Genomic DNA, 18,122 nt, shown 5'->3' with positions numbered 1-18,122 from the left:
TAGAGCGTGGCGCGAATTACAAACACCTTAAAAATCCCAAAACTTCAATTTTTCAAACATATGACTATTTTACACCATTTTAAAGACAAGACTCTCCTTTATCTAGCCACATTGTCCGATTTCAAAAAGGCTTTACAACGAAAGCAAAACATTAGATTATGTCAGGAGAGTACCCAGCCAGAAATAATCACAGACCCATTTTTCAAGCAAGCATATAATGTCGTAAAAACCAAAACCACAGCTAAATGCAGCACTAACCTTTGATGATCTTCATCAGATGACACTCCTAGGACATTATGTTATACAATACATGCATGTTTTGTTCAATCAAGTTCATATTTGTATCAAAAAGCAGCTTTTTACATTAGCATTAGCAAACTTCCGGGGAATTTACTAACAGTTTGCTAAATTACTCACGATAAACGTTCACAAAAAGCATAACAATTATTTTAAGAATTATAGATACATTACTCCTCTATGCACTCGATATGTCCGATTTTAAAATAGCTTTTCGGATGAAGCACATTTTGCAATATTCTAAGTACATAGCCCAGCCATCACGGCTAGCTATTTAGACACCCGGCAAGATTAGCCTTCACCATAATAACATTTCCTATAAGAAAAATGTTCTTACCTTTTCTGTTCTTCGTCAGAATGCACGCCCAGGACTTCTACTTCAATAACAAATGTAGGTTTGGTCCCAAATAATCCATAGTTATATCCAAATAGCGTCGTTTTGTTCGTGCGTTCTAGACACTATACGAATGGTAATCCACGGTCGTGCGCATGGCGCAAGGCGTGACAAAAAATGTCTAAATATTCCATTACCGTACTTCGAAGCATGTCAACCGCTGTTTAAAACCAATTTTTATGCCATTTATCTCGTAGAAAAGCAATAATATTCCGACCGGGAATCTGCAATAAACTAAACAGCCGAATTAAAATACTCCACGGGGGCTAATCGCGCACGCGCCTCATTCCATTGTCACCTAATGGGACACTTGGATAAGGTGATAATCTGTTTCAGCCTGAGGCTGCCTCGTCAACCTTCATGATTTTCCCGGGTCCTGAGAGCCTATTGGAGCCCTGGGAATTGTCACGTTACAGCTAAGATCCTTACTCTTCAATAAACAGATGCAAGACGCACGACTCCTTGTCAAACAGGCCACTTCCTGCATGAAACCTTGTCAGGTTTTTGCCTGCCATAGGAGTTCTGTTATACTCACAGACACCATTCAAACAGTTTTAGAAACTTTAGGATGTTTTCTATCCAAACCTGAACAATAATATGCATATTCTAGCTTCTGAGTTGGTGTAGGAGGCAGTTAAAAATGGGCACATATTTTTTCCAAAATTCTCAATACTGCTCCCTAGCCCAAACAGGTTAACTTATTGATGAGCTTTGAGGGCACTATGGTGTTGAACGCTGAGCTGTAGTCAATGAATAGCATTCTCACATAGGTGTTCCTTTTGTCCAGGTTGGAAAAGGCAGTGTGAAGTGCAATAGAGACTGCATCATCTGTGGATCTGTTGAGGCGGTATGCAAATTGGAGTGGGTCTAGGATTTCTGGGATGATGGTGTTGATGTGAGCCATGACCAGCCATTCAAAGCACTTCATGGCTACAGACGTGAGTGCTACGGTAGTCATTTAGGCAGGTTACCTTAGTGTTCTTGGGCACAGGCACTATGGTGGTCTGCTTAAAACATGTTGTTATTACAGACTCGGACAGGGAGGGGTTGAAAATGTCAGTGAAGACACTTGTTAGTTGGTCAGCGCATGCTCGCAGTACACGTCCTGATAATCCGTCTGGCCCTGCGGCCTTGTGAATGTTGACCTGTCTAAAGGTCTTACTCACATCGGCTGCAGAGAGCGTGATCACACAGTCTTCCGGGTACAGCTGGTGCTCTCATGCATGTTTCAGTGTTATTTGCCTCGAAGCGAGCATAGAAGTAGTTTAGCTCGTCCGGTAGGCTCGTGTCACTGGGCAGCTTTCGGCTGTGCTTCCCTTTGTAGTCTGTTATTGAAGGTTGGGACCAGTGAGTGTGACCAGAGGCACTATAAATACATCAATTACACACAGGTGGCTCATAGCAGAAGTCTGTTGTCTGCGATTCAGTCTTTCTCTTCCAATCCTTCTAGAGGACAAAACCCTGAGACTAAACATCTCAACCAGACTTTCCTGCCACCTGACTCTCAGTAACTGACCTCTCACCTCTGTCCCCCTCTCCTACACGTAGACACACTCTCTCCAAACTGTTTACCGTACCAACCACGTCAGCTCTGACTGACAGAACGCCATGTGGTTCACCTCACGCTGCTAGAGGAAAAGAGAGAGCAAGAGAGAGAGAGAGAGAGAGAGAGTGAGAGAAGAATAACAAAGATGGATTGAGGTAAAGAGAGGAGATGTAACGAGAGGAGAGAGAGAGAAGGCGATGGAAAAGGGGAGTGAGTAGATGAGAAAGAGATGTGATGGAAGGGTGAAGGGATATGAGAGAAGGACATGAGGAGTGAGAGAATGTAAGATATTAAGTGGGAGTGGGAGATGGAGAGAGGGAGCACAATGGTGATATGCCTCACAGTGAGAGCCTACCACAGACAGCTGTGTGGAGGATTGTGGGGCTTGGGCAGGGTAGGAGAAACTGATAGAAAAGCCAACTGAGCTGAAGAGAGTGTTTGTGTAAGTGGGGCGTGCTCAAAGCTTTTAAGACAAAGTGTGTCTGCATATGTGGAATTTAAAAGACACAGCATTTAAGCCCTGAATGACTAAACAGTTTATTCTAGAGACAACCACTGTCCCCTAGAATGGAAACCAGGCATGTGAACCTTGAACCTTAGCCATTGTGTTGTTTAGATGACTTGTGGTAGCTCTCTGTGTTCGCCCTCTATTTAAAACAATGCCCATAGAATAGAATAGAATAGAATAGAATAGAATAGAATAGAATATGCAATAATAGAATAGAATGGAATGGAATAGAACACAATAGAATAGAATACAATAGAATGGAATGGAATAGAACACAATAGAATAGAAAATAATAGAATAGAACAGAATAGAACAGAACAGAATAGAATAGAATGGAATAGTATATAACAGAACAGAATATAATATAATAGAAAAGTTAGAATAGAACAGAATAGAACAGAATCATATTACACAAAAATACATAATTTACCCAATACTTCTACATAGTGTATACCTCACCCCAGCTCATAATTCCCTCAGTGTTCTCCCTCAGAACACATGGTTCTGGTTTACCAGTCATATAGACAGGTGACATTTACTGTCTCAGTGCCAAATAACGCAATGTACTCTCCAACCCAAACTGCATGCAATGAGGTCAGTGTCTAGCTAAGTGGACACTGGAAATTGACGGAAATTAATTTGAGTCCCATTTCCACACTGTGTGCCATAGATTGTTTCAATGCTAACTCATGGTGTATCTGGTATCACTCATGTCTGGACTATTACCATGAAACACATCATACTTTGGTTCGTTGGGGTTATTCACTGCTGACATGCTAAACATTTTGACATTTCCGACTTGCTAACTGGTTGAACGCGGCACGTGTATAATTACAACCAGTTAGCAAGTCTGACATTTCCTAGTTTCCTTGTTCCGACTAGCACGTGAACGCGCCATAATCTCTCGACCACGCTCTACTGCGAACTTCATTTCCCATCAGCTAGCAGGCACAGCTGCAGCACAGCTCAGGAAGTCTCCTGTCACCTGGACAAACATACCATACACACGGCCAAGCGTGCACACTATCTCACACACACACACACACTCCTTGTCGTGCGTCATCGTGCAAACAAATGCTTATGGCAGGGTTGGGCCAAACCTAATTTAATTCAACATCATTAACTCTGAAATTGAATGTAAAATACAATTAAATTTTTAAAAATGGGTAAATTAATTAATTAAAATCACATGGAGCTATGAAACTAGCTTCAACGGGCTGGCCTAGAAGTATCTCTCCTCTCCTTCCTGTTTTGTCCCGGTCTGTGAGTATCACTACTCTCCTTCCTCTTCTTCTGCAGGGCTGAAGAGTGTTCCAGATGAGATCCCTGCAGACAGCACCCTGCTGGACCTGCAGAACAACAAGATCACTGAGATCAAGGAGAATGACTTCAAGACTCTAAAGGGACTCCAAGTAAGAGTTTAACACTCAATATGTCCACTCCACTAAACACTGAATATGTCCACTAAACACTCAATATGTCCACTAAACACTCAATATGTCCACTAAACACTTAATACCGCATGCCCACTAAACACTCAATTTGTCCACTAAACACTCAGTATGTCCACTAAACACTCAATATGTCCACTAAACACTTTATACTGTATGTCCACTAAACACTCAATATGTCCACTAAACACTCAATATGTCCACTAAACACTTAATACTGTATGTCCACTAAACACTCAATATGTCCACTAAACACTTTATACTGTATGTCCACTAAACACTCAATATGTCCACTAAACACTTAATACAGTTGAAGTAGGAAGTTTACATACACCTTAGCCAAATACATTTAAACTTAGTTTTTCACAATTCCTGACATTTAATCCCAGTAAAAATGCCCTGTCTTAGGTCAGTTAGGATCACCACTTTATTTTAAGAATGTGAAATGTGTCAGAATAATAGTAGAGAGAATGATTTATTTCAGCTTTTATTTATTTCATCACATTCCCAGTGGGTCGGAAGTTTACATACACTCAATTAGTATTTGATAGCATTGCCTTTAAATTGTTTAACTTGGGTCAAACGTTTCAGGTAGTCTTCCACAAGCTTCCCACAATAAGTTGGGTGAATTTTGGCCCATTCCTCCTGACAGAGCTGGTATAACTGAGTCAGGTTTGCAGGCCTCCTTGCTCGCACATGCTTTTTCAGTTCTGCCCACAAATTTTCTATAGGATTGAGGTCAGGGCTTTGTGATGGCCACTCCAATACATTGCCATTGTTGTCCTTAAGCCATTTTGCCACAACTTTGGAAGTATGCTTGGGGTCATTGTCCATTTGGATGACCCATTTGCGACCAAGCGTTAACTTCCTGACTGATGTCTTGAGATGTTGCTTCAATATATCCACATAATTTTCCTACCTCATGATACCATCTATTTTGTGAAGTGCACCAGTCCCTCTTGCAACAAAGCACCCCCACAACATGATGCTGCCACCCCCATGCTTCACGGTTGGGATGGTGTTCTTCAGCTTGCAAGCTTCCCCCTTTTTCCTCTAAACATAACGATGGTCATTATGGCCAAACAGTTCTATTTTTGTTTCATCAGACCAGAGGACATTTCTCCAAAAAGTATGATCTTTGTCCCCAAGTGCAGTTGCTATCCGTAGTCTTGCTTTTTTTATGGTGGTTTTGGAGCAGTTGCTTCTTCCTTGCTGAGCGGCCTTTCAGGTTATGTCGATACAGGATTTGTTTTACTGTGGATATAGATACTTTTGTGCCTGTTTCCTCCAGCATCTTCACAAGGTCCTTTGCTGTTGTTCTGGGATTGATTTGCACTTTTCACACCAAAGTACGTTCATCTCTAGGAGACAGAACGCATCTCCTTCCTGAGCGGTATGACGGCTGCATGGTCCCATGGTGTTTATACTTGGGTACTATTGTTTGTACAGATGAACGTGGTACCTTCAGGCGTTTGGAAATTGCTCCCAAGGATGAACCAGACTTGTGGAGGTCTACAATTTTTTTCTGAGGTCTTGGTTGGTTCTTTTGATTTTCCCATGATGCCAAGCAAAGAGGCACTGAGTTTGAAGGTAGGCCTTGAAATACATCCACAGGTACACCTCCAATTGACTCAAATGATGTCAATTAGCCTATCAGAAGCTACTAAAGCCATGACATAATTTTCTGGAATTCTCCAAGCTGTTAAAAGGCACAGTCAACTTAGTGTATGTAAACTTCTGACCCACTGGAATTGTGATATAGTGAATTATAAGTCAAATAATCTGTCTGTAAACAATTGTTGGAAAAATTACTTGTGTCATGCACAAAGTAGATGTCCTAACCGACTTGCAAAAACTATAGTTTGTTAACAAGAAATTTGTGGAGTAGTTGAAAAACGAGTTTTAATGACTCCAACCTAAGTGTATGTAAACTTCCGACTTCAACTGTATGTCCACTAAACACTCAATATATCCACTAAATACTCAATATGTCCACTAAATACTCAATATGTCCACTAAACACTCAATATGTCCACTAAATACTCAATATGTCCACTAAATACTCAATATGTCCACTAAATACTCAATATGTCCACTAAATACTCAACTAAATACTCAATATGTCCACTAAATACTCAATATGTCCACTTTGTTGCAGCTTTTCACCAAATACTTACTTTTTGCATTTTCCAAAGAACATTGATTCACAACTCGCCATGTTGTATAAATTCTTCTAGGGAGTGCAATGTTGACATCCCTTCAAAGTATCCACCAGAGTGAGTGTAGAAACCTGAATATCTTGGGTAGGAGAGAGCTAAAGCGATAACACTGAAGCTGAACTTGAAGCCGTGTTTTGTTGGATGTCATCCTAACAGGCTTATTATATATGCAAAAGTATTGGCTGGAGCGAAGCAGTGGAAATCTGATTTATCTCTGGACTTTCTTGAGATGAGAGGGAGCTTAGGTGTGTGTGTGTGTGTGTGTGTGTGTGTGTGTGTGTGTGTGTGTGTGTGTGTGTGTGTGTGTGTGTGTGTGTGTGTGTGTGTGTGTGTGTGTGTGTGTGTGTGTGTGTGTGTGTGTGTGTGTGTGTGTGTGTGTCCCACGTATATATACTTTTTTTGGAGAGCTGATTTCCTGATCATATTCCAAAAAACCACTAACATGTTTAACTCAGATCAAAGATCCTAAAATAGTCTACCAAAGGGAACAGCACTGTAAACCACCTCCACTCATTTGTTTTTAACCACAGGAATCCAGGTACCAATGATCCCCAGGTGCCATGGGAACTATTCTCCTCTGGGCCATTGCGTGACCTCTCTACACATGTACAGCTTTCTGACCTGTAATAAATAGCCTACCTCTGTCAAACGGCCCACACTGTTTCCAACCCCGTACATTAGTTGTTCTCTCCGGGGGTAATTTGCTGCATTCTCTGCATTCTCCATTCTTCCACCCCTGTCTGCAGCCTTGAGTATGGAACGGTCCACTAGAGACACAGCAATTTCTCTTGCGAAATTTCTCAGAAATTGCCTCCAATCACAACAACCCTGGCGCCTGTGCTCTTTAAGACTAGGTCCAAGGGTGTGTTGGGATTACTGTACAGACGTTAAAAAACAATCTCACATTTCAGTTACCTTGGATACGTTCAATTGAGTCAGTCCATACTTGGGAAATGTAATCAAACAGTGTGCAATAGGTCTAGAACATCGTATTTTGTTGATGTCAAGCGTTTAAGATGCTCGTCAACTAGTACAAAATAGTCTAAAATAGTCCAGTCTGCTTGTGAAGCAATCTTTGCAACCTCACTATGATATAATGAAAAGTCTGCCTTCAATTACTTCATTTTACACACATAAACAATGATCACATACACCAACGGGAAGTTGTAGCCACATTAAAGTAACCTGTGACAGAACAAATTTCAGAGTAACACATCATTGCTAATGATAATAGTGATATATTGCAATAATATAGCAAGCTATCTCAAATAGAAAAAGTTATCTCAAATAGAAAAGCTATCTCAAAAGCAATCTCAAATAGAAAAAGCAGTTGCCCAATATACATTAGCATAAATATCTACATAGTAATTAGCATTACCACAAACATACTAATTATAACTAACATAAACATAAACATACAAATTATCATTAGCAAAACATACACATTAGCATTAGCTTAAATATAACAGGGATTGTTCTTTCTCCGATCTCCCCAGACCCTGATCCTGGTGAACAACCAGATCACCATAATCCACCCCAAGGCCTTCATTCCCCTGGGCAAGCTGCAGCGCCTCTACCTCTCCAAGAACCACCTCAAGGAAATGCCTGCCAACATGCCCAAGAGCCTGCAGGAGCTTCGCATCCACGAGAACAAGATCACTAAGATCAAGAAGGCCTCCTTCGAGGGCATGGCCCAGGTCATCGTCATGGGTATGGACCAGACCTGGGTTCAAACCCTATTAGAAATCTTTCAGATATTTTGTGCCCTTGCTTTAGCCTGCCTGGATTGCCTTAATGACAAGTCTGTTTTCTTCTGTTGGGTGCATAATGAACTCAACCCACCCCCTGTTGGGTATTCAAATTCCATACGATAGAACTTGTCTAATCCTTAACACACATATACAGTACACACAGTTACTTGAACATGTTTCCTTAATTGACATTTACATTTTAGTCATTTAGCAGACGCTCTTATCCAGAGCGACTTACAGTAGTGAATGCATACATTTCATTTATTTTTATTTTATTTGTACTGGCCCCCCATGGGAATCGAACCCACAACCCTGGTGTTGCAAACACCATGCTCTACCAACTGAGCCACAGGGAAGACTAGCTTTGTGTATAGTTTTGACTGTATAGTAGCAATAGGACAGCAGCAAGTTAACAAGTTTCCAGCTAAAAAGCACACTAAAACATTACAGTCAGAGACTGATGATCAAAGTGTTGTTTAACCATGAACGTGTCAGTGTTTAGAGAGTGCCAGCAATCGTCTACAGAGAGGAAGGGTTGGTTCATTGCTTAGAGTGGAGAGTGGACTTTTGAGGGTGCCAGCAGCAGAGAGAGTGATAGAGTGTGTGCGTGTGTGTGTGCGCACATTTATAAATGTATTTATAATGTCTCTATTCTGGTGTGTGTTACATTCCCTCTCAGAATGTAAAGTATCTCATTACAGCATAGCTGAAGGACTGGAGCGGTATGCCCTAAAACACACTGATCCTCAGATTATATCCCCAGTGTGACAAATCGGCCAATCCAGCGAGGCTAAAGGACGAGGGAGACAGGGCATATGGACAATATCCCACGCCAGCCGCAAACCATGTTTATACATGAGTCAGGCTGAGATTCCCGTAACACACCAGGACTGCAGTGTGCTTAATGGACCTTTTTTTTCTCTCTGTTTTCTTTTCTGTCTCCTCCACTGATTGTTTACTTCTCTATTTATCTTCCTCTCTGTCTATCTCTCTCTTGCTCTCTCTCTTTATTTCTGCTCCCTCTGTCTCTTAATACTCCCTCTCCCTTAATTCTATGTCTGTCTGTCTCTCTGTCTGTCTCTCCCTCCTTCTCTTTCCAGAGCTCGGCTCCAACCCACTGAAGAGCGCAGGGGTTGAGGCTGGGGCGTTCGGGGCCCTGAAGAAGGTCTCGTACATCCGCATTGCAGACACCAACCTGACAGAGATCCCCAAAGGTACTGCCCTCTCTGGTCACCCCATCACAAATCATCCTTCCTTCCTTCCAGTTCCTTGAAGGAATCATAGGAAATCTAACACAAGGCTAGGTATGAGCAGGGATCCATTACATAGCTTTCACCTATCCAGTCATGTCAGATCATTTCACTGTGAGGATCCAACTAAAGAATATGGAAAATAACATGTCATTTCAATAAAGGATGGCTGTAAGGATTTTGACCACACTACAACAACAAAAGATGTATTCAACATACTGTATAATTCTAAGGCAACCAGCTCCAATGGGATTGTGAAAAGGTTTGTTGAGCATACTCACAATTGCAACCGAATGCCTTTCAATTGTATGTTGAATCAACAACTTTTTTACAGTGCAGGGCCTGAGTCTCTATTTTCAACCAGGACTGGTTTGAATACTTCACAGCTCAATAGCTCCAGCTAAAACAAAGGAATTCAAGTTAACTCAATCGACCACAGCCAAAATCATCAATCATCTTGCACTGCAAGAATGCACATTTGGATTCGTAGGCTCCACTAAACAATGGTTACAGTGTGGAACCAAGAGAGTAAAACTAAAACACCATATTAATTCAAAGGCGTGTAAGACGAATGTTATCTGGCCTATTGTGGGAATCTGGCAACCAGTTTAGATGGAATAGTACTCAGAGAGAGATCCTTTAATCTAATGCTTTAATACAAATAGAAGGGATGAAGGATAGGCCTCTGGATGTTAGAGGCTGCGTCTGAGTTGGCATCCTATTCCCTATAGTGCACTATTACCAAGTCAAAAGTAGTGCACTAGAGATTAGGATGCCATTTCAGATGCATTAGAATTAGTATGGATTCAGAGTCCTATTGGCATACTGTACATAAACATAAACCACTTACCTTCCCCTCACCATAACTGCTGTGGTTTCCCCGGTTGTTTGTCCTCTCGTCATTGTCGCTCTCATGTGGGTTGCCAGGTCTGCCCTCCTCCCTCTCCGAGCTCCACCTGGACAGCAACAAGATCACCAAGGTGCAGGCAGACAACCTGAAGGGCCTCAAGAACCTGGCTAAGTAAAGATGTTTCAACACTTCTACTCAATGTAGATTTATTTTCAAAAACGGGTCATAAATGCTCTTGACGAGGACAAAGCATGCTTACAGTATTCTTCTTCACTGTATTTGATGAGTGGGTCAACACTTCATAAGTAGTCCTTCATCTTGAACAAGACCTGGTTAACATCCTCCTGTAGTGGGGTATTGGGTCATCTCTAGACAACAGTGCCCCGCACACACACACACACACACACACACACACACACACACACACACACACACACACACACACACACACACACACACACACACACACACACACACACACACACACAAAGCTAAGGCTAGTTTTTTCAAACAGAAATGTGCATCCTGTAGTACAAACTCAAAAAAGTTCTGGGACACTGTAAAGTCCATGGAGAATAAGAGCACCTCCTCCCAGCTGCCCACTGCACTGAGGCTAGGAAACACTGTTACCACCGATAAATCCACTATAATTGAGAATTTCAATAAGCATTTCTCTACAGCTGGCCATGCTTTCCACCTGGCTACCCCTACACCGGTCAACTGCCCGGCACCCTCCACAGCAACCCGCCAAAGCCCCCACCATTTCTCCTTCACCCAAATCCAGATAGCTGATGTTCTGAAAGAGCTACAAAATCTGGACCCATACAAATCAGCCGGGCTAGACAATCTGGACCCTCTCTTTCTAAAATTATCTGCCGAAATTGTTGCAACCCCTATTACTAGCCTGTTCAACCTCTCTTTCGTATCATCTGAGATTCCCAAAGATTGGAAAGCTGCCGCGGTCATCCCCCTCTTCAAAGGGGGTGACACTCTAGACCCAAGCTGCTACAGACCTATATCTATCCTACCCTGTCTTTCTAAGGTCTTCGAAAGCCAAGTTAACAAACAGATTACTGACCATTTCGAATCCCACCGTACCTTCTCCGCTATGCAATCTGGTTTCAGAGCTGGTCATGGGTGCACCTCAGCCACGCTCAAGGTCCTAAACGACATCATAATCGTCATCGATAAGACACATTACTGTGCAGCCGTATTCATCGACCTGGCCAAGGCTTTCGACTCTGTCAATCACCACATTCTAATTGGCAGACTCGACAGCCTTGGTTTCTCAAATGATTGCCTCACCTGGTTTACCAACTACTTCTCTGATGGAGTTCAGTGTGTCAAATCGGAGAGCCTGTTGTCCGGACCTCTGGCAGACTCTCTTCTCTGTATACATCAATGATGTCGCTCTTGCTGCTGGTGATTCTCTGATCCACCTCTACGCAGACGACACCATTCGGTATACTTCTGGCCCCTCTTTGGACACTGTGTTAACTCGACTCCAGACGAGCTTCAATGCCATATAACTCTCCTTCCGTGGCCTCCAACTGCTCTTAAACTCAAGTAAAACTAAATGCATGCTATTCAATCGATCGCTGCCCCCACCTGCTCGCCCGTCCAGCATCACTACTCTGGACGGCTCTGACTTAGAATACGTGGACAACTACAAATACCTGGGTGTCTGGTTAGACTGTAAACTCTCCTTCCAGACTCACATTAAGCATCTCCAATCCAAAATAAAATATAGAATCGGCTTCCTATTTCGCAACAAAGCATCCTTCACTCATGCTGCCAAACATACCCTCGTAAAACTGACCATCCTACGGATCCTCGACTTCGGTGATGTCATCTATAAAATAGCCTCCAACACTCTACTCAACAAAATGGATGCAGTCTATCACAGTGCCATCCGTTTTGTCACCAAAGCCCCATACACTACCCACCACTGCGACCTGTACGATCTCGTTGGTTGGCCCTCGCTTCATACTCGTCGCCAAACCCACTGGCTACAGGTTATCTACAAGTCTCTGCTAGGTAAAGCCCCGCCTTATCTCAGCTCACTGGTCACCATAGCAGCACCCACTCGTAGCACGCGCTCCAGCAGGTATATCTCACTGGTCATCCCCAAAGCCAATTCCTCCTTTGGTTGTCTTTCCTTCCAGTTCTCTGCTGCCAATGACTGGAACGAACTGCAAAAATCTCTGAAGCTGGAGACTCATATCTCCCTCACTAGCTTTAAGCACCAGCTGTCAGAGCAGCTCACAGATCACTGCATCTGTACATAGTAACCCATCTGTAAACAGCCCATCTATCTACCTACCTCATCCCCATACTGTATTTATGTATTTATCTTGCTCCTTTGCACCCCAGTATCTCTACTTGCACATTCATCTTCTGCACATCTACCATTCCAGTGTTTAATTGCTATATTGTAATTACTTCGCCACCGTGGCCTATTTACTGCCTTAACTTACCTCATTTGCACTCACTGTATATAGACAGTTTGTTTTCTTTTGTTCTATTCTATTATTGACTGTATGTTTTGTTTATTCCATGTTTAACTCTGTGTTGTTGTATGTGTCGAATTGCTATGCTTTATCTTGGCCAGGTCGCAGTTGCAAATGAGAACTTGTTCTCAACTAGCCTAACTGGTTAAATAAAGGTGAAAAAATAAAATAAAATAAAACACACGCACGCACGCACGCACGCACGCACGCACGCACACACACACACACACACACACACACACACACACACACACACACACACACTAGTATGTATTTCAAACCTCAGCAACAATCCTGGGTTAGTCACCAATTCAGTTATATAAGGAGTATTTGAAGTGTTGCGGTGCTTCTTGGCATTAATGCCACTAGTGTTTTTTGTACCACATCTTCCCATTCACTGGAGAGGTTAGACTGGAGCAGCATGTCCAAAACTCCCTGTCTGCCCTGTACTCTACTGCTAGTACTGTCTCTCTCTCTCTCTCTCTCTCTCTCTCTCTCTCTCTCTCTCTCTCTCTGTCTCTCTCTCTCTCTCTCTCTCTCTCTCTCTCTCTCTCTCTCTGTCTCTCTCTCTCTGTGTATCTCTGTCCCTCTCTCTCTGTCTCTGTCTATCTCTGTCTCTCTGTGTGTCTGGCTCTCTCTCTCTGTCTCGCTCTGTGTCTCTCTGTGTATCTCTGTCCCTCTCTCTCTGTCTCTGTCTATCTCTGTCTCTCTGTGTGTCTGGCTCTCTCTCTCTGTCTCGCTCTGTGTCTCTCTGTGTGTCTCTGTCTCTCTCTCTCTGTGTCTCTCTCTGTCTCTCTCTGTGTCTCTGTCTCTCTCTCTCTGTCTGTCTCTCTCTCTCTCTCTCTCTGTCTCTCTCTCTGTCTCTCTCGCTGTTTCTCTCTCTATCTCCTCTGTGTCTCTCTCTGTGTCCCTCTGCTCTCTCTCTCTCTCTCTCTCTCTCTCTCTCTCTCTCTCTCTCTCTCTCTCTCTCTCTCTCTCTCTGCCTTCATCATCGCTCAGTAGTCCACTCTGCTCAACTCAGAGTGAGTTCTGCAATTGGACTCCACTGCTGTATTTGTGGAAAGTAGCCAGGGCTTGAAAAAGAGCTATACATCAGTACCAGATCTAAACCAACCAGACAGACTCACTCATAGAACCCAACTCCTGGTTCTCTCTCACTCCCTATGGCTGTGCCTGTCAGAGCTCTCTCACTCTGTTACTCTCTCTCTGTCTCTCTCTCTCTGTCACTCTCTCTCTGTCTCTCTCACTCTGTCAGTCTCTCTCTCTGTCTCTCTCTCTCTCTCTCTGTCTCTCTCTCTATTGTCTCTCTCTCACTCTGTCACTCTCTCTCTGTCTCTCTCTCTCTCTCTGTCTCTCTGTCTCTCTCTCTCTCTCTCTCTCGGTCTCTCTCTCTCTGTCACTCTCTCTCTGTCTCTCTCACTCTGTCAGTCTCTCTCTCTGTCTCTCTCTCTCTGGCTCTCATTGAGACATTGATTTTAAGAAAATGCATATGAAAGCAATGTTTCTGAAAATCAACAGCTGGGTTTATAAGATCACCGCTTCGAGGGTAGGAAAAGACTCATGCCAAAGTAGGGAGACTAAACAACAGAAATATACTTTCATGCAGTACAAGGCAGTTTATTTTGGAAGAGCTACAGGATTCACTGAAAATGTTATTTTCCATTTGCTGGATCGGCAACACATTCGCTAACGAGTATTTCATTTTGTCAACGAAGTTGGTCCCTTGGCAAAAGTAAAGCCTCTTTCTCATTTGCTAGTCTACATTCTGCCCATGGTTTTCATTGGCAGAAAAGCAGTTTGTGTCTTTCCCATTGGATGTTTTCTTTCCTCTTTCTCTCATTTGTTTTTATACATTCTGTATGTTGGGACTTGTAGGGACATGCCCTCTTATATCGCTCTTCTGTACCTCTGTCTCATTGGCTCTTTTACACACCGTGTCTCTTTCCCATTGGCTCTGACACATTCTGTGTCTCTCCCCATTGGCTGGTTTGTCTCCTAGGCTGGGTCTAAGCTACAATGAGATCAGCCAGGTGGAGAACGGTTCTCTGGCCATGGTTCCTCACCTCAGAGAGCTTCACCTGGACAACAATGCCCTGACCACCGTGCCTGCAGGCCTGCCTGACCACAAGTACATCCAGGTGGGTTCCACCGGACACACAGGTGTCCCGTCACACCTGGCAGAATGGGTAGAGGCTTCATGTCCATGAATGTTCCACCTCACACAGGGTTTTCTCAGGAGGGTGTAACCATTACAGATCAATCTCATGATGATGATGATGATGAAATAAAATAGAAATAAGTTGATTAACACAGAAATGACCTTTCTATATATGCAATGTTCATTTCCAGACATCCCTCCCTCTAACCACTCATTGTGGTTGATATGTTCCCAGGTGATCTACCTCCACAGCAACAAGATAGGGGTGGTGGGCACCCAGGACTTCTGCCCACCAGGCTACAATACCAAGAAGGCCATGTACTCTGGCATCAGCCTGTTCTCCAACCCTGTCCCTTACTGGGAGGTGCAGCCCATCACCTTCCGCTGTGTGTTCGACCGCTCCGCCATCCAGCTGGGCAACTACAGGAAGAAGTAGAGAAAAAGTAGTCCACCCCAGAGAGAGAGAGAGAGAGAGAGAGAGAGAAAGTGTGTGTGTGTGTGTGTGTGTGTGTGTGTGTGTGTGTGTGTGTGTGTGTGTGTGTGTGTGTGTGTGTGTGTGTGTGTGTGTGAGAACCGCAGCCCCCCATCCACCCCACAACACTGATCGGCAACTTTATCCCCATTTTAAAACCATAACGAACATCCAATACAGTTTTCATGAGCAAAGACAGAACAGTTCCGGAACTCAGTACCAAACCTTCCATAGGTGGCTTAGTAATAACTCAAACCAGCTCTGTATGCAAACAGTTGATTTATAATAGTCCATGTGCCATTTGTACATTTCATATTCTACAACAGTAATCACTGGCATTATCCTGTAACAGGTCTTCCATACACAATAAACTGTCAACTCATTAAATACTGTAACACTACCTCATGGTAGTCATCTGTCAAAAAGCTCAACTTAAAGAGGATCTCACCCACTTTTCAACCTCATTTTCATTATCTCCATTACAATAGCATTGTCTACATATGTGAAAAAGTCACATTTCTATGTTTTGTACAAAACAAATATGAAGTTCTAAAGATATACCCGATGACATCATCAAGAAAATACCATCCCTCTGGCTAGAAACTCGTTGCAGGTTTTGAAAATCACTGTTTTTTTTTTTACTTTTAAGCCTACCCTGTGATGTCACAGAGAAGGATTTTTTAGGACCTTTCTTCTTATCTTTTTAACCACAGATCATAGACAAAACAACGTATTGTTTTCACACATATAGACACGGATATGGTGCTGGAGATAATGAATATGAGGTTGAAAAGTGGCAGATTTGTCCTTTAACAGAAGTCTGTCCAATGGTTTCGAAGTGTGTGCCCTCAGATTGCATGAATGAAATGTTATTTTGTGTGCGAAAGAAACATTATGAAAGACAACAAAATATTTTCAACAACAACAAAAAATATCTATGACCACTTTGAAAATATGTACACGATTAACCCTTTAATACCTCACACATGTCAACTGGTTGAGATTGGCTGAAAAAACATCTGAAAAATCTGAATTTGACCGGTGTAGACTTTTTGTGTGCAACAAGCCTTTACGTGCATAAATCTGTGACAATTACAGTAGGTAAGCTGACCTGCGGAGCGGGCAGCAAAGGGTTAACTCGTGTCTTAATACCATTAACACCAGCTAGGATACTAGAATGTACTAGAGTATATTACCTGTGTAGTAGCTAGCGTTCAAAGTGTACCTTTACAATGTCGTACTATTTGAAAGAATTGCGATTTTCTTTCTTTCACATTGTAGTCGATTGCCATGTTTCCTGCTTGCTTCACTGTTGATTTAAAGTTTTGTTGTTTTTACTAAATGTTCCGACAGTTTAAAGATTTAAGATTTTCCGTAAAGCATTTATTTCTTCTTCTTCACATTCCATTCCCCCATCTGTCATGTAACATCAGCTCACACAACCAAGATGAAAATAGCTCTTAAAGATGTAGAATAAACAATATATACATTCCCAAACAGAAGCCATGCCCAAAGATCTATACGCATGCTTTTCTTCTTCTGACTTGAAGCAAGGTTGTGGTTTCTGGAATGCCATGTTAACGCCTGTTTTGTTTCTCTTCTTTTCTTCTTTGCCTTTCCTTTTTTCATTTTTGTTTTAAGTCTGAAGAGAATTGGAGGCTGCAGGCGGACTGTCATGCCTTCAGTGCCCATGTTAGTGTGAATGTTTGTATGTATAGACGCTGTATATAAATGCTGTATAAAAAAAACTCTCATTGCTTAAAAGCACAAGCACTTACAGTAGTTCAGACTTAATATATCAACAATAAAGATGTTCCTCTCTTTTTTCTGAGCAGGGGCTCCGCCTAAGGCGTCCTGAACCAAATAAAAATACCAATTAAAATGCAGCATTTTTCTGGGGGTGTCGCCATCAGAGGTCATAACCCTTGGTGTGTCCACGTTGTGTGTGTCATTGTCATAGAGTTGAAAAGAGGGCCCACCTCCTATCGTTGACATTATTGCTTCTGTGATAGCATAGGTTTAGTGGCAAGTGTGCCCTCTAACCAACTCTATGGTGTGTGGAGGGCGCTACTTCGGGCAAGTCACTAGATGGAGCTGGATGGAGCTGTAACATCCATGGAACAGTCAAACGAGTATAGACTTCACAGTGATGGATGGAGTTTCCAGGTGAACAAGGTCGTGAGGAGGAACAGGTGAGACACCGGAGAAAGCAGGTGAGAAAATATTCACACTGTAATATTCTACGATCACACACCAAACACAGAGTACTGGAGAGACTCTTAGAACACTCTTAAAAGTTAAAAGGCCCTCATAACAAGTAAGCATAAGTGATTTTGTGCAAAACAACAACTATATCCATAAGGTGAAATATCAAGGCTTTAGGGGATTAATGGGCTATCAAGCCTGACTTGAACGGTGTATTTATAAGGGGCAATGTTTTCTGTAGTTGCCAGAACTATTGTTGTGCTGGCTCTCTGTTGTGGGGTTTTCAGAGAAGTTCAGGGAGGGGATTGGACATCTGAAAAACCAGGATCCAAGGTAAACAGTAAGAGTGATGTAATGTAGATACACCAGAATAACATTATATCAACAACAAGCTGAAGGTAACAGGAGTGTTAAAACTCACACCGCTTCAGTGGATATGAGCTACATTTCTGGATTTTAGATTAAATATTTAAATGCGACAACCAGTCAAGTAAAATGTAAATTGCCTATG

General features: G+C 42.6%; 1 protein-coding gene across 1 annotated transcript in view; it reads left to right on the top strand.

The window, feature by feature from the left end:
- Positions 1 to 17,292, top strand: part of pgs2 (Decorin) — a 34,734-nt gene extending 17,442 nt beyond the window's left edge. Inside the window, 6 exon segments of the mRNA NM_001173562.1 lie at positions 4,045 to 4,157; positions 7,912 to 8,125; positions 9,267 to 9,380; positions 10,344 to 10,437; positions 14,776 to 14,914; positions 15,170 to 17,292. Coding sequence (NP_001167033.1) covers positions 4,045 to 4,157; positions 7,912 to 8,125; positions 9,267 to 9,380; positions 10,344 to 10,437; positions 14,776 to 14,914; positions 15,170 to 15,370 — 875 coding nt within the window. The 3' untranslated portion in view covers positions 15,371 to 17,292.
- The last annotated feature ends 830 nt before the right edge of the window (positions 17,293 to 18,122 follow it).

This window comes from Salmo salar, chromosome ssa17, assembly GCF_905237065.1.
Source record: "Salmo salar chromosome ssa17, Ssal_v3.1, whole genome shotgun sequence".
NCBI classification, from domain to species: domain Eukaryota; kingdom Metazoa; phylum Chordata; class Actinopteri; order Salmoniformes; family Salmonidae; genus Salmo; species Salmo salar.
Note: the sequence above shows the minus strand (reverse complement) of the source record. Positions and strands in the feature narration are given on the sequence as shown.